At 31.6% G+C, this 23,625-nt stretch overlaps 4 protein-coding genes and 1 non-coding gene across 8 annotated transcripts in view; 2 read left to right on the top strand and 3 right to left on the bottom strand.

Moving 5' to 3' along the window:
• The window catches only part of LOC105210043 (ras-related protein Ral-a), a 43,372-nt gene extending 31,361 nt beyond the window's left edge, over positions 1-12,011 (bottom strand). For all 4 annotated transcript variants that reach the window (XR_008471289.1, XM_054231297.1, XM_054231295.1 and 1 more), the window contains exon 1: positions 11,786-12,011. The gene's annotated coding sequence lies outside the window, so the exon portion shown is untranslated. The remainder of the gene's footprint in view (positions 1-11,785) is intronic.
• Positions 841-913, top strand: Trnar-ucg (transfer RNA arginine (anticodon UCG)). Its single transcript has one exon. It is a non-coding gene; the product is annotated as a tRNA-Arg (tRNA).
• Positions 12,012-13,264: 1,253 nt separating the features above from the next.
• LOC105209981 (uncharacterized) lies at positions 13,265-15,470 on the top strand. Its single transcript, XM_011180690.3, has 6 exons — positions 13,265-13,522; positions 13,636-13,977; positions 14,033-14,315; positions 14,413-14,651; positions 14,710-15,222; positions 15,329-15,470. Exons 1-6 carry the CDS (start codon positions 13,380-13,382, stop codon positions 15,429-15,431), a joined length of 1,623 nt encoding a protein of 540 aa, XP_011178992.2. The 5' UTR covers positions 13,265-13,379; the 3' UTR covers positions 15,432-15,470.
• LOC105209980 (NADH dehydrogenase (ubiquinone) complex I, assembly factor 6 homolog) lies at positions 15,381-16,801 on the bottom strand. The gene is made up of 6 exons (XM_011180689.3): positions 16,614-16,801; positions 16,411-16,522; positions 16,231-16,350; positions 15,769-16,164; positions 15,586-15,689; positions 15,381-15,517 (listed from the first exon to the last, which is right to left on the bottom strand). The coding sequence occupies exons 1-6, from the start codon at positions 16,751-16,753 to the stop codon at positions 15,436-15,438; spliced, it is 954 nt and encodes a 317-aa protein (XP_011178991.2). The 5' UTR covers positions 16,754-16,801; the 3' UTR covers positions 15,381-15,435.
• A 662-nt stretch (positions 16,802-17,463) lies between these two features.
• LOC105209982 (tyrosine aminotransferase) lies at positions 17,464-23,382 on the bottom strand. The gene is made up of 4 exons (XM_011180691.3): positions 22,730-23,382; positions 18,529-19,040; positions 18,172-18,465; positions 17,464-18,097 (listed from the first exon to the last, which is right to left on the bottom strand). Exons 1-4 carry the CDS (start codon positions 22,962-22,964, stop codon positions 17,771-17,773), a joined length of 1,368 nt encoding a protein of 455 aa, XP_011178993.1. The 5' UTR covers positions 22,965-23,382; the 3' UTR covers positions 17,464-17,770.
• Between the last annotated feature and the right edge of the window lie 243 nt (positions 23,383-23,625).

Here is a 23,625-nt window from a genome sequence, read left to right as displayed (position 1 = left end):
TTTTATATATTTTATTATATTTTTTATATATTTTATTATATTTTTTATATATTTTTTTATTTATTTTTTATATATTTTTTTATATTTTTTTTATATATTTTTTATATATTTTTTATATATTTTTTATATATTTTTTATATATTTTTTTATATATTTTTTATATATTTTTTATATATTTTTTTATTATATTTTTACTATAATTCATTATTATATTTTTTATATATTTTTATTATATTTTTTATATATTTTTATTATATTTTTTATATATTTTTATTATATTTTTTATATATTTTTTTATATATTTTATTATATTTTTTATATATTTTATTTTTATATATTTTATTTTATTATATTTTTTATATATATTTTATTATATATATATATTTTGTTTGATATTATTGCTAAAATATTTTCCAGATACATTTTTCACATAATTTTCTTTTCAATCTGTATATGTACATATTATTGTTTTTAATTTTTATATGTATTTTCATTATTAATATAATTAATTCATTATCACTTAATTTTCTTTTCACTATTTTCTACATTTTTTATTTAGAAAATATTTTATTTTATTTCATACATTAATTCGCTACAGTTGCGTAATGTCAACGTTTTTTATTCTTTTCATTTTTATTGATAACCTCACTTCTAACACTATTTTATTGGTATTACTTAAAATTTATGTTAATAAGTATTTTAAAATTTACGTAAAGCCATGTTTTTAAAATCTCTAAAGTCACATAAATTTAAGTAAATCATTAGTAATGCTCGACCTATTATCTAAGCAGCTTCTAAGCACTGATAAAAAGTAAAAAGGGCTTAAGAACATCAACCAGCGACCGTGTGGCCTAATGGATAAGGCGTCGGACTTCGGATCCGAAGATTGCAGGTTCGAGTCCTGTCACGGTCGAAGATTAAAATCCTTTTTTGGTGTTTTGAATATCCATTACATAATATTAATTTGAATCCAACATCTACAATGATATCATAATCATAAGAATGGCTTAATACCGAAACAACTTTAGAAAGTGCAAAGCTTGACATTGAAAGTAGTCGTTCAAGTAGGAGGACATTTTTTGACTGACACTTTACACTAACCGGTGGCATTGTAAAACGTATTGCACTTGGGGATAATCAAATTATTCGAAGCGCCATGAATCACCATTGCATGATATAAAAGACCGGTTAAGTCATTTTTATTTTAATCCAGTCGATGAATAGGAATATCGGCAGTAATCTTACGAATGATCGGTGTTACGAATGATGAAAATATCGATGGAAAACATATGTCAAAATGCAGAATAAAGGGTATTGAATTACATTTAAGCACCTATATAAATTTTTTTATGTACATATTTTGAAATTTTTTAATTTTAATATTGTTTTTTAATATTTTTAAATTATTTTGATTACATTTTTACTTTTCCGATAATTTTTTGATATCACTACTCTATTATTTTTTGTTTATTATAAATATTATTTAGTATTATTATCTAAATTTAAAATAAAAACTTCTTGACTTTTCCTTTTTTTATTGTACGTTTACTATAATTGATTTATAATTAATTTATAGAAGCTATAATTTGTTTAAAACCTTAACCAACAACATAAACCAAAATTACTTCACGAAACGCCCGCTCACAAAAAAAACAACAATCAAATCGAAGAAACAATTTTCAATTTCATAAAAAAAATTAAATAATGACTAAAAAATATTAAGGCCATGGAATGACAACAAACATTTATTGTTATGCTCTAATTTATGAAATTATTAAAATGAAGTTCCAAACCGTTTAACAAACAAAGTGTAAAAATATAGGTTGAAAATCATAATAAATATTATTTATGCGTGCACTAGTAGTTGCTTCAAATTCATACTCTTAACTATATACATAGTATGTACGAGTATACTATGTATATCTATTTATAACACCCATGAGCTTTATATGATTTCGCTTCACCTAAGCCCACTTCAAGTACCCCTCTTAATTGAGAGCGAGCGCTTGTGTTGTTGTTATGGGGGTACGGTGTAGTTTTAACAAATTACCAGAAAACAGCAATAACAACAACAACAAAAAAGCTGTAGGGAATAGCTGCAAAAAAACGACGTGGTAACTTTAACTTCAAACTAAGCCATGGCAAAACGAAAACATAATAACAGTGCTTGATTGTTATTTACCGCTAATTTGAGCTCAAGACAACTCGTCGCTCCGCAAAGGCAATAGTAAAAGCCTAGCTTCATACGAGTAGTGCGGGTATACCAAGGTGTATAATAAAAAAAAATAAAAAATGAACAAAGTAAACGCGAAAAGCGTAAGAAATTTCCCAGGCATAATAATAATGATTGTGAGCATGCATACGAATACATATGTACAAAGGTAGGTATTAGCCATTTTCTTAGATATATGTCAGCATTTACAGGTGGTTGGATACGACAGTGACGGACAAAAATTCAGAGACGTGCATTACAACTTTTTTGGGTACTTCAAGTAAAAATTTTTCGAACAGTATGCGAAGTCTTTAAAAGAGAAGACCATGGATCTAACTCAGAATGATAGGTTGATTTATTATATACTCATAAATCCGCTTTAAACCATTATTAGATGTTTAATAAAGTTTTTTTTTTAGATATTTGTGGTGTATGCCTTGATTCCGTCGGACATATAGAGTGTTCTAAAGGTCTAAGCCATCTTCGGACTTCGTTAATGGACTTTTTCAGAATTTTTTAGAACTCTCCGTTAAACTACGTACGTGTTGACATATTCCCGAGCATTCTGAAGTTTGCATTCTAATTGCTTCCAGGAGTATGATATACCCCCAAGAGTTTGAAAAAGGTTGGATTTTAGTTTACTGGTTACCTGAACTGGAAGGAACTAGAAGCTTCTTTAATATTCTAAAAAGGTTGACGAAAAGGTTTTCCAGTAGAAAAACTAAGGTATAAGGTAAGAGTCTATTCAAAAAATAAATAAAAATAAAATAGTTTATTCAAAAAATAAACCTTTCCAAAACATATATGTACCAAGAAACGAAATTGAACATATCTTAAATAGCTGAGGTATTTCTGGAGGACTTTAGCGGAGTTTGACTTTCTTTTGTCACTCGTTTATGAACAAATTGCTTTGGTAAATGGAAATTTCAAAAAATTAAATGAAAAAATTCTATACTGTCCCCAATAAGTTATCCAACTCTGTAAGCCATTGCCGAGTCAACGCAAACAAATAGTGACTGAAGAAATTAGGCTAAAGGTTTAGAAAGAGAACTCTGAGGTGGGAAAAATACAAGAAAAATACGGGAACAAATTAGCTTGCCCGCCCCATTTGGTGTTGTTTTCTTTTGTCTTATTCATACACAAAAACAACAACTAACCGAAGCTGACTGGGTGGCAGGCAGACCGACCGAAGTTGCAAGCGGCAAAAATGAGCTGTCAGCGTAAGCAACAGCAACGGTTGTCAACAACTTTTCCGCGCTGGCGGAGCAGCATTAAAAAATAGACAATTATATGCAGATCTGAGTGTGTTTTAGTGTGACCCAGCGAGAAATTGCGCAGGTTTAATTAGAAATTAGGGAGAGAGTCAGCATTGCTATTAGTTTTTTATCTAAGCAGCAATTTGTTTATTTTTGTATATTTCTATCTTGTGTGTCTTGTGCAACTTTGCTGCATTCCCATTTCGCGTTGCGTGTAAATAATGTTGCCTCCAGGGGTGCATATTTACACAGGTGTACTCGTATTTCTTCAACTTTGCGGCGGTGCGCATCACTGCGTCATTGCGTCAGGTGCTCAATCTGCTGCAGATTACACGCTTCTTTTTTAGTTTTATTTTGTTTTTGATTTACTGTTAGCAGTCAAATGACGCGCGCTTCGCGGTTGTTGCGCCCAAAGCGCCGGTGTGAAATTCTTATTTAAAATTTTCTTTAAATTAAATACGCAACTATTTCGTATGAATAATTAAGGCAGTAGATAAGCGAGAAGAAGCAGCAGAAGAAAGCTACAACAATGTATGCGTGGAATCCATGATTGCATTTAAAGCGTAGAAACAATGGTGGTTGAGGCACTGACTTCTGCGTGTCTTTGTGCTGATTTTAAACGCACAATTAATTATTATTTTAAAACCACTCTGTGTGTGTTTGAAAGAAAAAAAACAACGACAGCGAAAGAGATGAATAGCGTAGAGTAACGAAATACGAACAGCGTGTCCGTTTGTAAGCGCACCCGCAAACTACGCAAAAACCGCGCTTTAACGGGTTAAGCGATTTTCTTTTGTTTTTTTTTCGTCGCATATAGTTTCGAAATTAATAGTTCTCTGTTTGTTATTTACTTTTTTCTTTGAAAACGATTTCGCTTTTACAAAAAATTGCCAAATTTTCATGTTTTTTGTTAGTAATTGTACAAATTTATGACTACAGACTTTTTGCTGCTCAAAAGAATAATTATAGCTGGAATTATAATGGCGCAGAAAGTTATATTGTTTTTTTTTTTCATGACAAAATTTTTGTTTTTATATTTAGCTCTGTGTTTATATATGACCCCTATATGAGTGAAAATACCAAAAAAGAAAAATAGAAGAATACTCCAACAGTTAAAAAACTATGATAGATGCTTGAACTGGTTTATTTTGAAACGGTACTGGTCCGAAGTGAAACTATCAGAAACTCATACTTTTGAAAATCATTCAGAAAATGTTAAGAAATAATATATTATACACAGCCTTTGGTTATGCAGAAGAAATTTGAAGCATGTCCAACAGTAAGACGTTATAACGACAGTTTGAAACTGAATTTGACAATAAATGGTAGTCGCCTGTTTTTTGTTGTGACGTAACTGAAGTAAAATTATTGTCTTTTCGTTTTTTCGTAATGACTTTCATAATTTTTTTCACCAGTTTCATAAATACCGAAGCCATATGACGTTTCATTTTCAATTTTCTCACAGCGAAATAAAACAGTAATGCCAATTGCATAATTATTTATCATTTAACATTATTGATTTTCTATCACTGCCCTTAATAATATTTTTATTTATTCTGCTATAAAACTACTTCAACGATAAAAATTACTGCAATTATGTACAGAAATTCCACATTTATCGCATGTTTTTGCTATATAACTAATAAAACAACAACAATTAAATTATTACGAGCTAAACATTCGATACGAATGTGCTAAGCAAGATAATCAATTAATTTAATTACTATCCGTCTGAGGTTTGTTAATTATAGACAAGGAGATTACGCGTCAAGTTGTATTTATTTCTTTGCATATGACTCACCCTGCTTTGTTTACTTGCGTAATGTGATAAGAATGATTCATTATTTGAAAATAATAATAATATTTGCACAAAATAAAAAAGTATGACTAAATAGCAGGTGTTTCCCCAAACTTCAATGTTATAGAGTACGCATGTCGAGTGTGTATGAGTATCGAGTGTTAAACATGCTAAAAAATATTAATATAGCAAATAGTTTGGCTAAGAAAATAAACTAACTTGCGCTTGTTAACTTAAGTTTTAATATAATAAAAATAAAGCAATAATGTTTTTTCTCGTGATTTTTGTAGTCTTAAATGATTGAAGCCCGATTTAATTAAAAAAAAAATATACTTAGTTCCAGATATCAATTATATTACTTAAAAATTACGTTTTCCAAAGTGTTCTTTGTTAACAGAAAGGAGAAAACGAAAAAAAAACTTCAGATTCTCAAAAAATAATAGACAAAAAAACCAAACGAACACCCAGAACAAAGCATATGGTATAATATGTTGGACAACTTGGTTTCTGTGCACAATTAGAAATTCCAGGAAAATTTAAATTTATGACTTTAACAAATAATATGGTGGTGAAAAATCCGTACGAGTATTTTTTTTTATTATTTTTGTGCTGCTTCTAACTTTGAAGAGAAACTAAAATGGTTTTAATGCTTTTTTGTCTGTTTACATTTGACTCGCAGTGTATAAATAAAGCGTGTAATGCGTTATAAATTTCAGCCGATGACGTCAATATAAGTATGCGTATCATTTGCGAAATAGAGCAAAAAAAAAATTAGAAAAATATACAACTCGAGAAATTTTTGAAAGAAAAAAATCTATTTGAAGCAAAAATTTATATAAAGTGTGGTATTAATTTATAGTTTAATAAAATATAAAAATTTACAAGCCGTTAGGTAAAACATAAAAGGTTGAAAATGTGAAAAAAATTAATGCAATTAAAAAAAAGAATTTTTATGAGGCTCGAAACTTAAAATGGCGTAATTAAGAAAATTCTAAATAAACACATTCATGTAAATGATATCATAAAAATCCAGAGAAACACCACAAAAAAAAACTATTTGGAATTTGTATAAAATAAGAAAGAAGCTGACTACGTGTAAACGTGCTATTCTGTTATCGATAGTAAATAACTATCGAAAGCAAATAACGAACGAATATGAAATAACCGTTGTATATTTGTAAATTTTATAAATACTGCGACTTCTGAAGAATTCTTACGATTGAGATAAAGAAAATGTGCAAGGAAAATGAATAATGACTTCACCAAAAAATAAAAAGTAGCGCAAGAAAGCTAGAAGTAGAATGGAATGGAGGGTATGGTGGCATGCGGGCAATTACAAACAAACAATACATCATTATAACGATTGTGATGAATGAAATTGTGCACACAAGCAGGCCTTCGCGAGCACTATGGGTTTGCAGCAGAAATCCACTATGGCAGCACTCGAGTCACATAAATGGGAGCTGAGTGGAGCCGCCAATGGTGTCAGACAGCCAGTAAGACTATTATGTGGTACAAAGTAAAAAGTTCACAAATATTTACAAACGCACAGATGTGCATATATAAACTCACATAGAGACATCTACATACATATGTATAGAAAAATGTAGATATGTATTGCAAGCGCAATTACGCTGCACTGCAGTCACTTGAAGGCACATACAGATAGAATATGTGCATGTTGGTGTGTGGTTTGGTGAACTTAATCTTTGCGGAAGTTGTGTGTTCTCTAGCAGATGAGCGCAGCCGCCAAGTGTTATTTGCACTGATAGCGGCGTTTTGTATGCTTTTTGTTGCAGTGTGGCACCAAGCGTAGCATATGAAACGAAATATTTTATCTAAATAGGTACAGACATGCATATCCACCAACATATAATTTGTATATACAAGACAACTAAGTAAATGTTAGTTAAAGTTTGAAGTATCAAAGCGTTTTTAGCGCTAAAATTCACGCTCAGTGTACACTTTTAAGTTGTTGTTGTTGCCCAGCTCAACTCATTAAAACACTTTTTTTCACACAGCTGAACACTTAATTATGTTATTTTATATTTTATTTTATTTTAAATCACATTTGGTTGGCTATAAATAAAGACATCATCACCACTGCAAGTGAAACAACCAGCGACGAGGTGCGGACATACAAACGTATGTACTTACATACAAAGAACTATGCGACAACTAATGAGTGTTAAAGCTGTTTCCGGTGAGGTGACTACATACCAAATATGTAGGAAGTCAAAGAAGAATTTTTATCTTGTTTTATTTTTTACGCATTCGTTGTTGTTTAAAGCATATATGTATATGCACACTTACATGAGACAGTTTATATCATTATTTCGCACACCAAAACCATAAAATAAGTGTTAATGAGAAGTAGAAGCTGTAATTGAACGTGGCTTTGGTGTTTCTGCCTTAAAATTGGTATATGTTTGTATATTTATGGTTGTTACTGTTCCCAAGCTAGTTGGTTATAAAGTTGTAAAAATGTATGTAATATAATTTAAGAAGCTAAATTCGGCCTCAACAAACACTCTAATACATAACAGTAGCATGATAAGTTTAAAATATTAATTGGAATTATGACGTATTTGGACTTGGAGAGTCTGAACTAATTATAAAAATATACTTCAAATTTAAATAGTTGACACAAAATTATTGTAAGCAATTTTTTATCACTTAATAATTTAGAGAGCAAAGTGTTGGCTCAAGGAAAAGCAGAGAGCAGAGATTTATGATTAATTGTCGTTAATTAATTTTTGCTTTTGCATTTTATATACTTTTTCTTATGGTCTTGTTTTATGTACATATGTATATTTCATCTATTTTTTTCTATTTTTTTTATATTTTTTTTCAAATAGTCAAAAATACTTCTGATAATTGTGTTTGAACTGTATACTCAAATCATGCAAAATTCTACACTGATAAGATTACAAGTGCCAAAAATGTTATATAGAATATACAAAAATAATCAAGTGTCTGTAAAGTATAAAGTGAAATTCAATTTTGAAACTCAAGTGTTTAAAAGATATCAAATTCAGAGATTTTGTTAGTGTAACGAGCGGAAAACAAAAAAAAAAAGATAGATAGATAATTTAAAATACTCCTTTATTTAATTTTGAAAAACCTCCAAATCTAACCTATAAATTATTTATCAACAAAATGAACACTTTTCCCACGCAAATATTTGAAATATTCAATTGAAACACACACAATTTTATTTTTTCTCCATTTTTAATTAAATCAAATGTGCCAAATTAGCTTCAATTTAGAGACATAAAAAATTTAAACACAAAAACTCTACCAATCAACCACAATTAAAATAGCAATGCACCAAATTGTTGTGGCAAGTTACAGAAATGCAATTAAAACTAGCCCAAAAGTGTTAATCAAATAACGTTTAACAAAAATACAATACCGTAAACTGAGCAAATCGAATTGTTGTTGATAAAAGGCGTTGAGGAATTTTAAGCTCAAGCATAAAATGAGTGCAACTTCAGAGACCTTGACGTGTACGCTTTTGGCTTTTGACTCCATACATACGAGTATGTGAACCACATACATTTTCGTAGTCTATATAAAGTAGATACATACATATGTATGCGCATACTGACTTTGAAACATTAACCGTTAATTTGCAGCTATCAATTAACATGAGGCGATAGCGTAAGCGCATAAAAGGGGTTGACTAAGGCCAAATGCATACTTATCGGTTGACGCCACACTAACAACAAAACTCAATTATCATCACTATGGTAACAAAACTATCAAATGGCTTGCTATAACTAATACAAAAACAACAACACACTTGACAAAACCATATCACCTAGGTACACGATGACGAACAACGAACTATGAATGAAGTGCGACATTTAAACCAGACCAATAAGTGTGTACGCAGTTTTGCAGCTAAAGCTTTCGTTTTTTACTCATCTTTATTTTACAATTTTATTTTTGTTATCGTTGCTGCTATTTTGTATTTTTGTTATTTTCAGCCACGCTCATCATGCAATTTCATGGTATTTTGCATTTATGTACCTTTGCGCATGCGCGCACCACTTGCTTCTTATTTTTTCGTTTTTGTGGTCTATTCGAACTTGTCTTAACAATGTACATAAGTAGTTATGATTGCTTACTGCATATATGCATGCATGCATAACATGCTAAAATGCTATTTTAAATGCCAGCTAAATTGCATTTTGTTTTGTTTTTGTTGGCATTTTCACAAACCCGTATTGTACCTTTATTTTTTAATGAGTCATGAAACGGTGATTTTGATTCGATCGTTCGAACTTGTGAATAGCTGTTTAAAAAACAAAATACGACGTTGCTAATTATATCTATATTCATTTATATTGGTAAATATGTATGTACGCGAGAAACTGCGGAGAAAAATCAAGTTTCACTGTTAAATTTGACTACATTTATACATGCAATAGCACAATGAATCTTTTACGTTCACACAGAATTTTTTCCACATTATTGTTCTCTCCAACAATCTGAAAAAATTCTTAAATTTTTAAAATTGTTATGCAAATAAGTATAACTATTTTATATTTTTTTTACGACATACTATTTTATTACAATAATATGGAAAAAAGACAACTCCTGATCATGACACTTAATTTTTTACAATTGGTTATATCGTTGAAAGCAAATAATGAATTAGTATTAACATAAATCTGTGAAAAATTCTCATAAAAAAATAAATTATATAAAATTTTCTTAAAAATTGGTGTTTTTTTTTGGAATTTTTGTTTAATCGAAAAAATAATTTTTTTAGCTGCAAAAACAACAACTGATTATATTCTATAAAAAACAATTTATTTTTACAACGGTTTTACTTTCGAATACAGTTGAACTTCCATAAGTCGAAGTGCTCTAACTCGAAGTTCTCCATAAGTCGAACTTTTGAATTGGCAATAGAAGTCAAAATTCATACAAATTACATTCTGCAACTCGGAAGTCTCTCTAACTCAAATTCAAAATTTTCTACAATTAAACACTGATTTAAGAAGCAATATCAAAATTCTCGAGTTGCTTACTCATACATTCGAGAATGTGAGTATTGCACTCAAACCACATATAATTTTATAAAAACATGATAAATGATCCAAATTAAAGTGCTATATACTTATTAGTGCTATCTGTAAGCAGTTCAAAAATTGGTTGCCTTCACGCACAATCCACAAGTCGTTGCTTAGATATAACAAAGCATTACCACGCGTTGGCGACTGCTTTTGTTATACGCTTGAACGAATTAAGTTCATCGATTTTTTTCAATATGGTTTTTGACGTCAACTTAAATAGGTCACTAACTTTTTGGTATTTTCGCACTGAAATCATATGGCTAGCATTAAATGTATGTATGTATGTGCTTACGTTCGAATGTATTTACACACAAACTCGCTTAAATTTTACCAATCCACAGTGCTATCTATCTAATTGGTGACCTTATGTTAAATAGACATGAATATGGGTGTAAATTAATACTTTGTTGTTGCTTTCATTTCATTAATAGTTCTTTACATTTGTCTCACGCAATCTGAATTTTGAGTTGCTACTTTGGCAGAAAACAATATGTACTCGGTGTCTAACTCATAATCTACACCAAACACGAAACATAAACGTGAGTAATAGGCATTTATGATGAATACCGTTTTTTGGCAAAAAATCGGTTAACAGTTGTCGCTCGAAACCAGAAATGTTGGCAAATACCAACTGCGTAAGAAGCACACAAAATTGTTTAAATGCTTTTGATGACACAATTCATAACTACACATTACGTACCTACTTTTGTACATACATATATTTTGGAAATTGGTCTATTCACCTTTGGTTATTGCTTTATGCTAGTTTACTTTTTATTTACGTGCATTATGTACAATGAGTATATAGACAAATATAAGGAAAGAAATTGTTTAAATTTTTCATTTAAAATTTCTTAGAAAATGTTTTTTTTAATACGGGTTTAAGCATTTAAAGGTCAATTCAAAAACAATTTGATATTTTCCAGAAATCAGTATAGGTGTATAACCAAATATTTACCTTAAAATAAAAGGTGATTTTTAACACAATTGTGTTAAGAAAATATACAAAGCGAACTCTCCCTTCAGTATAAGTATAATTATACACAATGTTTTAGTTAAATTATGCTATTTAATTTCAGGACACAAGACTACATATTAGATTTCAATGACAAGCTCTTTCCAAATGCATTGCATGCATATGAATTCCATAAGATGTTTTGAATTTTTTTTTTTCACTTCTGTCTGATAAACCAAACATGTTTTATTACCACAAGAGGCGTTGGTCGGCTGCTTTTCGATCACGCGTTAAATAAAAGCAATGTACAACTTCGCTATTATCATCAGAATACAGGCAAACACTTCATATATAAAATGATATGTAAACTCGTAAAAATATTTATAAAACAATGGCTGATATTATTTACTCATTTCAAAGTATTCAACAATCTTATCAGCATGTAAAAAACCCATATTGTATAGCACTGAAAATTACCTCTTATAACGCTTGGGATGACTTCAAGTATTTATCGGTGTATCCTTATTTTATTGACAATAAAATATAGAAACTTTATACTTTGCTTATTTATTGAAAAATTAATTTATTTAATATGGAATGAAATTTTGCTTTCGCTCCACTTTTTTTGTTTCTTTTATATTTTTGTCGGTTTCGCGTTTGCCGTTTACTTTTCCCTTTGCACAAATTTCTTGTCGTTGCTTTGACCGATTTCACACAGGCAATTTTTGTTGCGGCAATTCTTAACTTTATAGGAGAGGGGGCGACGAAGAGAGGAGAATTTCTCTCTCTTTCGCTTCCCTTGGTCGCCCCCTCTCCTATAAAGTTAAGAATTGCCGCAACAAAAATTGCCTGTGTGAAATCGGTCTTTGCACTTTTTTCGCGCGTTAGCTTTTGTCACAAATTTCGTTAATACACTCTCACTCGCTTTGACGATGCATCACACGGGCACACTCCTTTTTTTCACCCGACTTTTATGATTTTCTACAACGGCAGGACAAAAAATCTACACAATCTATGAAAGCAAACCAATTGCATAAAATATATTGAGAATTTATTAGTCTTACAGCACTTCTTTATTTACTGTTTACATGTAAATTCGACACTTTATTAAACTGTATGGGAATAGAAAAACACACCCGACTCGAAAAATGCGAATTCCGTAAATCGCATTCAACACTTATTTCCAACACCTTCTGTCAATCAATGACCAACAAACGCAAAAAATAGAAAGAATCCAACTGAGTTACTTAATTGGCAGTGACGGAGGTTTTTAGCATGCGTTAAAAAGAGAGCGATAATGTAACGAAAAGAAAGAGTAAAGTACATTACACAGAGGCAGCGAAATATGCACATTGACGGAATTTTGTAGTGGCTTTAACATGAGTACCGAGTAATCATTTTGAATATTCGTATATAACTATTTATTCACCTGATATTATAATGTAAAATATTTTATTGAATTTATTTTGCTATATGCTCTTAGTTACTAAAAAATTTTGGTGATTCAACCGGGTCGAAAACTCAAGTTTACGATTGGTATAAATCGTTCAAAGAGGGGCGAGAAGAAGTGAACGATTTGCCAGGTACAGGACGGCCTTCGACCTTTTCAACTGAAGAAAACGTCGACAAAATAAAGGAAATGGTTATTTGGCAGAATATATCTCTGGGAATCCTTAACCTTAGTCATTTAAGGCTCACTGGGAGCGCTATGAACTTTGTGATGGTTAAAGTTTCGGCATTGACGGTCAGATATCCTTTCGACCTCCTCTTTCAACCAATAGTTTATTAAGAATAACATAGATATCAAGATTATACAAGCTACATATGTTAATAAACATTATTTTATGTAATTATTTGTTATATAAATATTAAATTCGTACATGTTTTCTAAAAGTTTTACTTATAGTACTACGTGTGTTTGAAATTTTCTTATAACAAACACTGTTTGATGTCTTTGACAATTGTCAGTCGTCACTTTGTACAATTTTATAATTTTTTTTTATAAAAGCTAAAGATTCAGGCAAAAGAGAGCTAACTTCGCCAATTTAGGAGCTTTAAAATTATTCGAAGCATGTGTGAAGCTGTATTGGAAAGGGCACGTCAACAAAAGGAGGGAGCCAAACGGTTATATCAATTATTTAAATTTGAAAATATGACCGTTACATCACCACCGGCACTAAAAGTTTACTTTTGGGAATATTTCGATATTGATAAGTAATTGTAAATTAGATATTTGAATTCATACATATTGGTTAAATAGATAAATTTCTTTTAAAAAACATTTTGCAAAATTATTTTATTAAAATTATATCACTTTACGTTCACAGACTCAATCTGGAAATTCATAAGGATAAAAGCAAATTTCAACATGATATTGCAATGCCAATGCGTCAAATCAATACTCGACCACTGAAAATTATTCTATGGTTGCGAAATTTGTCCGAGAAAAATCTCGATATACGTTTAAAGCGTATACAAAAATGCGACTGCGTGCCTCTGGAAACTCGTGTTGGTTTCAATCAGTTCCGACAACTCTTCCACTGTCCACATAGACGTCTAATCCACATTCTGCAAGAAGCAATACATATGAAACCACAAGATTTAGTAGCGTTGCGAATCGTGTTTTATTATTTTTTATTCGGCGAACACACGCTAACATACGAATTTAAGTAATGGTAAACTCAAAATATTTCACATTTGTTTATTTACCTCTTTCTTTTATAGTTTCTCCGATTCACGTGTAATTACTTTGAATTTTAAAGTTAACGTAATCGGCTTCGATCCGAATGCTTGCATTATCACTAAGGAACTTATACCAACCGATTTAAGAGAACATCGTCGTTTCGTACAACCGATTTGGGTGCAGAATATAACGAGTCAACATTTGAATTTTGTCTTTTCCACCCGAGAACGAGGCCTAAAGTTAATGAATCCAAATTTAACAGTACCACGCTTAAGTGTGTGGCCGTTGATGGTAGAGTACAGACCAAGCGATTTCGAAAATCAGGTCAGTTAAAGATTTTGTCACTTTCGAGTAATATCAGTGATCCAAAAATCCTAAGTTAAGAAGGTAACTCGAGCTTTATAAATCTTCTTTTTAATAGTTGGATTTTAGTTTGAATTTCGAAAATATACGCTCCAAGTTTCATGTTAAAGCAGTGGGCTATCTCGATAAGTTTGCCGAAGACACGGAAGTGCCGGTGGAAGATTATGAATGTGCTGATTTCCCTTACGTTATTTATCCGAATAAAATAGAATTTGATATACAACGTTCTGAACAAAGAAGTCTAATGGTGGCCATTCATAACTACAACCAAAAATGTGTCGAGTTCCGTTGGCAAAAGTAAGCTATCAATATTGAATAAAAATTTCATGTAAATATTATCACATTTGTCATATAGCTACATTATCAGCGATTTATTCGAAGTAACCTTTGAGCCGAATGTATTCCGTCTTAAGGCACATCATTCGAAACTTTGCATTGTCAATATGCGTGTATTCGAACGTGCGCTTCACTTTAAACGCATACCATTAGCATTGGAAGTACATCGGGTGTTCGATAAATCAACCAAAATTGCAAAGGAGCTATTGGAAGAAGTGGAGTCCATCGATGATCCCAAATGGAAGGAGCCCAGCTATATGGTGCATATATTTTTGCACCTAAATTTAAAAGTGAATTTTAAGCCCGAAGAACCAATAAATATTTCCTGGGAACTATTGGCGCCCAAACGTGAGCGTTCGAAAGTATCGACTACAACAATATTCGAGAAACTATATTGGGATTATTTGTCCGAATCCAATTTTATGCGACCGAAAAATTCTGCTGAAATCAATGACGAACTCAGTTATTCTGAAGTTCTACGCTTGAATGCGGGTCCATTGCCACTAATCAAAACCTTGGACATCAATCGCAAGTATGAATTAAATTCACTTTCTGTTTATCGCTGTTTAAAACATAGACAATTTCTCTATTTTTCAATTGATTACACCATTTAATGGATTACTTCATGCCCAATGCAGTAGTATATTGCGTATTATCAGTCAACTTATTGCCGAATCCCTGCATGATTTGGCAAAGAATTGGCGTTTCATTCCGATTGAATTTGCTGAAGATCCACAATAAATATTTAATAACGCCTGCGTAAGTTACACCAATACAATGAAATCGGTAGCATTGAATCTCTCTGCAAGCATCTTTGATCAGTTAATCTATTAAGAAACAGATATAAAAGAAAATGTTATAGACGAAAAGCAATGAAATAAAATCATCAACCAACCTAAATTTCGATTTTCGTAAGCGTTCTAAATATCGTTCCACCGCGATCGAAGGCAGGAAAAATTTGCGCACGTCTTTGGGTACTTTATCAATGAGGCTACGAGCCTATAATATCAAAAAAAAAAAAATAGTAACAAATTGTTTGTATTATATTCTCGCTGGAATTAAGTAAATCACAGTTCACCTTTTCCAAGTGTTGATGTGCCACAGATGCCACCTCAAAAATACACTCCTCTACACCTTTATCGTCAACTTTGTCTCTCACTATGCGTTCCTGGCTGACACCGTGTTTTATTAACAGTTCTTGCGGTATATTCAATGCTTGACTGCGTCCCTTATATGGTATCGCTCTTAAAAGCGTGGCAATACCTTGTGCTTTTCCCAGGTGCGATACCGCATGGTCAACTTGTATGTCCTTAATTCCATTTAGTTCCACTAAAAGATGAAATAATGATGAAAACACCTGTTCAGCATACTCTTCTAGGTGTTTAACTGTAAGGAATGGTTGGTTCAGTGGCCGATCACGTGCTGTAACTAAGCGCTTCAAATAAATTTTACTCAGCTTATTTGAATCCACTGTCTGTAACGCAAAGGAAGATTGCAACAATAATTATCAACTATTAAATAACAATTGTAAGTAACATACATTTTTTAATTCACGCAAAACTGGATGATCGGCAACGTAAGAAACTTCATTGGAGAAACATTTATCAATTGAATCATACCAAAATTTCAATTTTAATTTTATTATATGCTCTTCAGTCACCTAATAGTAGACGAAAACATGAGTGAGTGATGAGTTATTTGTCGCTGGAGCACGTCTTACCTTAGCACCACAATTGGCCACCTCAACATTGAAGGCTCTCAACGCGAATGCATGGCGTCGATGGTCACCATTCAACAACAATGTGCATAAATAATTCTCATAATCGTTTTTCCTGCAATGAAATACCTATGTGAATATAATTTTGATTTTATGTAACATACAGACGTGTAATGAAAATCTTTGAAAATATGTTAAATACTCACTCCACTAAATTAACACAGTACTGTGCAGTAAACAATTCGTTCGCCAATTGCTTTTGCGTACTGTAAGTAGCAGCAGTTTGTTGTAGCAGACATTTTTGCAGATTTCTTATTGAATTTACACCTTTCAATAAATGCCGCATCTTAAATTATAGTGACTTGAAATGTTTTTGTTTATAAGTGCTTTGAGGTTATAGCTAAGCTGTCAAATGTAACAGCTGATTGGGTATTTTTTAGGGTATTATTTATTGCGAGTATTTATACGGAAACGGAACTCAAGCAGTTGGTGGGAAAATAAATCGGTTGAATTTATTTGTAAAATTGTTATTATTTAAGAATACAGTTGTAAGAAATACTGAAATACGGCAGCTATACAGTATACACTTATTTGAAGTGCTCCGGGGGGACTATCATTAGATTAAACCTATTAACATAGGTATAATAACGTATCACCTCGTAGTAGTAACATGGTATGCTATTTATATTTTATGCAAGCCAATAACTTTCCAAGAATATGAGATTGGGAAATAAAAGTGGAAAATTTGCCATTCTACAACCGTGGTCACCAAACAGAAGTTAATATTGAGTTCCTAAACGCTTCTTAAAGAAAAAAAAATTAATAAATATAACGTCAGCCCTTCTGAAATGCTTTTAAGCTTTAAGCACGTGAACTCTCAGTTTATAGAATAGTAGAAGCAGAAGTGAAAGTCATTCACCGGCAACAATGTATTATTAAAACATTTAGTTCAATAATCCATTGTCATTGAATATTCATACCTTGAGTAAATAATAATACAACCTTTACCCATTTTTAACGAAGTTACCAATTTGCATTTACATTAACATTTAATCATTACGGTTATTTATTTATTAGTAGTAACATTTGAATATAATAACTTATCGGAAGAACCTATTAGTTACTTATCTAAAAACTATTAAGTTCATAAATTTGACTTTGACTGCTTGCCTATAAAACTAAACCACTAAGTACTACAAATGCATTTTTATTCATTTTTCACAGCGGTTTCACTAAATAAATCAACGCACTTTTCAATAGCCTTGCTTATACGTAACAAGAGACGGTATTATTAAACAATATATTTATTCATACAATACATCCCAGTTTAGGTTATATCGTATTCCAAGCAAAAGTACCAGCTTCAGTCCAAGAGTCCATGCTCAATAATGTTACCGTCATTCTTATAATGCGACTCACAGAATTCAGCTACACGCACGCAAGCCTCCTTCATCATGTCACCAGGAACTGTCAAAATTATGCGCATAAAATTCGGGCACTCAAAACAGGCACCCGGCAGACAGAAGACACTTTGCTCATTCACCAATTCTTGCACGAAATGCGTGTCGGTCTTGAAGGCTGGGAAATGTTCGATATCGATGCCGACCATCATGTACATAGCGCCATCCGGCATAATAGGATTGAGACCGCGTACCTTCTTCAAGATGCGATAAGCCAAACGTGCATTCGTCTAAAAATAAATAAATAAAGTGTTGTTAATTATTTATAATTTTTAAATTAAAAGAAGAATAAAGCTGCACTTACATAGAGCACATTAATCACACTGTCAAAGAAACTCTTTGGTGTCTTCGCCAACATATCGGGCAGCGCACCCTGTACTATGCTATTAGAACCCAAAATGCGACCACACATGCTCTTCAAGCCTACCACCGCTTGTGCCAAACGATTCTCGCGATCGTGCACGATAATCCAACCCATGCGCCAGCCGGGCACCAGAAAGCGTTTAGTGGTACCACTGCAAGTGAGTACCGGCACATTCTTAGACAGACTACTAATGGCTATAAACTGCGAACCGGGGAATACCAAATGCTCGTAAATCTATAAACAAAAGAAGAATATTTTCATTATCGCTTTAATTTTAAGTATTCTACACCAGCTTACCTCATCCGCTATTATGGGCAAATAATTGCGTTCACAAATATCCAACAAGTCCTCCAGATGCTTGCGACTGAATACACTGCCACACGGATTACTCGGGTTATTGATTAGCAGCGCCGCAGTCTTGTCATCAATCAAACTCTCCAACTGACGCAGATCAGCCTCCCATTGACGTTCCGGCAACAAATCGTAATAACGTATCTCAATATCCAAACCTTCGGCTAGCGTTTGATACAAACAGAAACCAGGGCGTGGTACGAGTAAATTCTGTCCTCTGTCACAAAGTGCCAGTATACAATATTCCAGTGCCGCCGAGCAACCGCTACACATTAGTATGTTCTCCGTCTTTATCTCCTCGGCGCTCTGATGTGCACTGTACTTAGCGATAGCGCGTCGCGCCTCCTCGTGTCCCTGTGAATGGGCGTAGCCATTATATTTGCCGCCTTCGATGCATCGCTGTACGGCCAGCATGGTTTCGTCGGAGGCGCGTAGATTACCGAATGTCGTTGGATCACCTGTAAGATTAATGTGTTTATGTAATAAATATGTAAATGGATTTAATATACGTAATTCTTTATTAGTTTAATTGCTAAATTGTATAAATATTTTAATAACACAATTGCGTCAACTGCTTCCATTTTTTTTTATAGATAATATGGAACGCTCTAATTAAAGGTTTCGCGTGCTGTCATTAACATTCAAATTGCTTGTGAGCTATCTGCGAACTTATTAAATGTGTGACAAAGTATTAAGCTTTATTTAAATTATTTTTATGTAATAAAAGAAAATTGTATTTATTAATAGAGTTTAAGTAATTCGATGAATTTCACGTTGGAAAATCTGCGTAACAGTTTTTTTAAGTTACTATCCATTATACTTTGAGAATTGTTGAGACCTTTTCCTCTATAGTACTTTCATACAGGGCTGTTGTCTCTTCCTCTTTATAAGCTTCAGAAGTAGAGTGGGAGGGTTTTTTAAATTAACAAAAAGTTCTTGGAGGTTTGAAATTGTCCAAAGAATCTATTATTGTCCATTGTTTTAAGGTTATGTCTACATATTTAAATTTTTAAATTCTCGAACTGGCTATGGACATCCCAAAGTCTTGATACAAAACTCATTGAAAATTCATCGAATTAATTTTAATTTAATAAAAATTTCAAGCAATAAAAAATTTCAAGTAAAAAAAAAAATGTCGAAGAACACGAGTGGAATTATCACAGCCGAAATTGACTATAAAAAAATATAAAATTATAGTTTGAAGAGAGGGTTTCTTTTATCGCAGAACATTATTTACCACTCGCAGATGTTAAAGAGGCCGAATTTCGCAGCATAAAAATCGGAGCTCTATCATTTTTTCGAATTAATTAATTAAAAATTAAAATAAAATAAAATTAAAATAGTGTGATTTTAAATAATTATTTTCTTTATTCAATTTAAGAGCTTTAAGTCAAAAGCTCATTTCTAATTTATGTAATTTAATAAATTATTTAATTCTGTAAAAAAATATTTAATTTTGGAATTCGAAATCTTCACTCCTACATTTAATCTTCATAAATGTCAATATTTGACAGCTGTTATTCAAAAAAAAAAATGTATAAAAAAACAACAATATCTTCATTTATTTTGCACACTACTGTAGATCATCTACTCCTAGCACCAGCACGAGCTGCTCACATGATATTGCGTTAACAAGCTATTAAAAAGGCGCCCTGCATTTGCATACACGAGCAATTTATTGCTGGAATGTAACACAAGTCTGCTGAGCTCCAGCTGGATGAATATCTATATTGCTAGTGCTAGCCAAAGCGGGTAGCAAACCTGATACGCTAACCTGTACCGGCTAAGCACACGCATTAACGGTGACTTTAACCGATAACGCTGGCTAGTGCGCAAACGCGCAGTTTCATCAGAAAATAAAAGTGCCAACACAAACTGATAAGATTTTTGAAAAATTCCATAGATACGCAGCTTAACAACAGAGTTAGGAAAAAAGAAAAAAATGGATGTAGTAGCAGGTGAAAAAAAAACAACAAAAACAATATTAAATTTACTGGGACAACTTTTTATGTTAATTGCGGGCGGACAACTATCGAGAATATTTCTAGTTTCGTATAAACAAGAAACAAGTTCGCAAAGTCTTTTGGAAAGTCATGCGCATTGTGGATTTATGAATATTCACCTAATTATTATTGTATATCAATTGATTAAAGGCTATTTCGTAGAATTGAATTTTTGCGTAAATAAATTAATTGAAAAAATATAATAACAACAACATTTTTTCCAACAACAATAACAAATAATGTTGCACCTGTTCACGCAAGCAGCTTCTAAATCAACAACACGCGGCGTCCACAATTGAGCATGAACGCTCGGCAGAGCAACAAGAACTGAGCGCAATTTTGAGTGTTTTAACTCAACGCTGATTGGTCGCATAAAGAAGGTGTGCGCGCCGCAATGGCGCAATATATTAGTGCCATCATATGAATATGCATATATTTATTGAAACAAAAACAAGTGTATGCAAATTAAGGATGAGCACAATGTTGTTGGCAAAATTTTAAATTTAATGCGAAATTAAACTTGTTTACACAAATTTTTATATGAGGGTGTGTGTTTGAAAAAAATCTATCTGAGGGGTAATTTCCAGAAGTTGAAAGCTGCAGAAAATATGTAGCAGGCGAAACAATTGCTTCTTATAATAAGCTTTGTATAATTTGTAGACATTCCAAGCGCTAAATTTTCAAAAAATATTTTTAATACAGTCACACTGATCTGACACAACTATTTAACTGTTAAGCACATATTTATCTAGCTATTTAATGAAAAACTGTCAGTTGCGCATGATCACCTCTCGTACGCTGTAATGCGATACAGTTACATAGACTGTAGATAGGTTAGTTACATATCGTAGGTTAGTTTACAAGCGATCGTGTTTTTCTACATTATACGTTGATAAGTATATAATATATAAGTGATAGAATGCGCTCGAAATCGTCTAATCTAGTTGTAGAGACTTTCGTGTACTTAATTCTACCAAGTTTATATTGCTGAATATATTGATGAAGTTCAGCGATTTTTAGTTTATCACGGGTCTCTGAACACCAGGCGGCAGGCATAAGCAATTTTTGACAAAAGATGACAACGGCACTCAAGCTACAAGTGGAGTTCATTTCGTTTCACTATCAAAAGGATTCATCTAGCAAGTTTTCATAGTTGAAGTATGTATCTTTATGAAATATTCTGTTTTATTGGGTTACCACTGACTTAGCTTGTATTTATTCAAATCAATAAAATTAGAAACGAAACGGATCCAGATAATTTTAATAATCCACAACGATTTTTATAATCAAAAGTGAATATGGTTGGCGTTGCAGTGATTTTTTTTTATATATAGTCTTATAGTGTTTCCAACTCAGATCAGTAATTTTTGACGTGGCTAGAGCTCACTGAGTTTGAAACCTCTTAAAGAACTCAACCCAATCTCAAAAACATTTTGCACACCAACATATTTTCGAAAAAATTAAAAAAAATATAATTTTAGAAAATAATTAACCAAAAATTTAGAATAATCTTTTTTTAGTTAAGCTTAAATTATTATTATAACTATTTTTTTTTCATAAAATAGTTTTTAACAAAAAAAAATTCACAAAATTAATTTCATAAAGTTTTTTTCATGAAATATTTTTTTATAATTTTTTCTAATTTTTTTCACAAATTTTTTTTTTCCAAAAAATATTTTTTTTTTCGATAGATAACGGTATCTTTTTTGACGTGGCCTGACTTCACTGAGATTGAAAGCTCTTAAAGAACTCAACCCAATCTCAAAAAAAAAATTTGCACACGAAAATATTTTTGAAAAACTTAAAAAATATAATTTAAAAAAAATACATAACCATAAAAATTGAGAATAATCTTTTTTTTTTAATTGTGCTTAAATTATTATTATAATTATATTTTTTCTTAAAATAGTTTTTAACAAAAAAAATTTTTCAAACAAAAAAATTCATAAAATTAATTTCATAAAGTTTTTTTTCATGAAATATTTTTTTTAATTTTTTCTAATATTTTTCATAAAATTTTTTTTTCCTAAAAATATTTTTTATTCATATTTTCTAATTTTTTTTTTCATAAAATTATTATTCTTCTCACATACAACTGACGAACTTTCTAAGAAATATTTAACACTCAAAAATGTTCTACTCACCGATAGATAACGGTATCATTGGCTTGTCAGGATTCGGTTTGATTTTCAAGGACTCCACAATGGCACGTATGCGATTGTGTGTTTTCGTAGAGATTTTCGAAGCTTTGATATTCCATCCTTTGCGTACATTTTGATTTAGCTTGTGCTCGCCATTGCTGTGTTGTGGATCTTTGGTTACGTTGATATTTTCCGTTTGGCTGGCTGAAATATTACGCTCTAGACCGCTTGTCGGCATTATCACACAACAAAGGATTTATTAAATTAATATTTTGTTATTAAAGTGTTATTTTTACAAAAAAAAAATATTTTGTTTAATTAAAATTTTTTTGGCACTAAACGTTCAAAACACTGGCTTCACAGTTCAAAAGTTCAAATCAAACGATTTTTAGACACTCATATTATAAAAATTTCTAAAACTATAAATTTATTTGCTAATTTTACATTTCACAACAACACTTCACATTGAATTTGATTTGATTAAAGTCCTTCGCCACACAAAATTTGATTATATAAACACATGCATATGAGGATCTATTTTTCTGTGAAGATCTGCATACGACTGATTAACACCGTTTATTCACAAGAGAGAGAAAATCCGCTTTCAACTTGAACAGTTGTTAGTTAAATTCTTGTCTGAATTAAACTGATCTACTGATCGGGTTAGTGTGTGCTTTTAAAGGGAAAAATATTAAAATAAACACAAATTAATATTCCTACTAATGTTGTTGTTGCAGTAGCGCCGAGCAACGTGCGCTTGTGCGTTTGCATACGTTCAAATACATATGTATCTGTCTCTATGGTGTTCAATAACCGTTCTACAACAATAACAACACACATTTCTGTTGACACATTTACACCAACCACAGCAACACCAACACCATTAAGCTAACAACTAA

This window comes from Zeugodacus cucurbitae, chromosome 5, assembly GCF_028554725.1.
Source record: "Zeugodacus cucurbitae isolate PBARC_wt_2022May chromosome 5, idZeuCucr1.2, whole genome shotgun sequence".
NCBI classification, from domain to species: domain Eukaryota; kingdom Metazoa; phylum Arthropoda; class Insecta; order Diptera; family Tephritidae; genus Zeugodacus; species Zeugodacus cucurbitae.
Note: the sequence above shows the minus strand (reverse complement) of the source record. Positions and strands in the feature narration are given on the sequence as shown.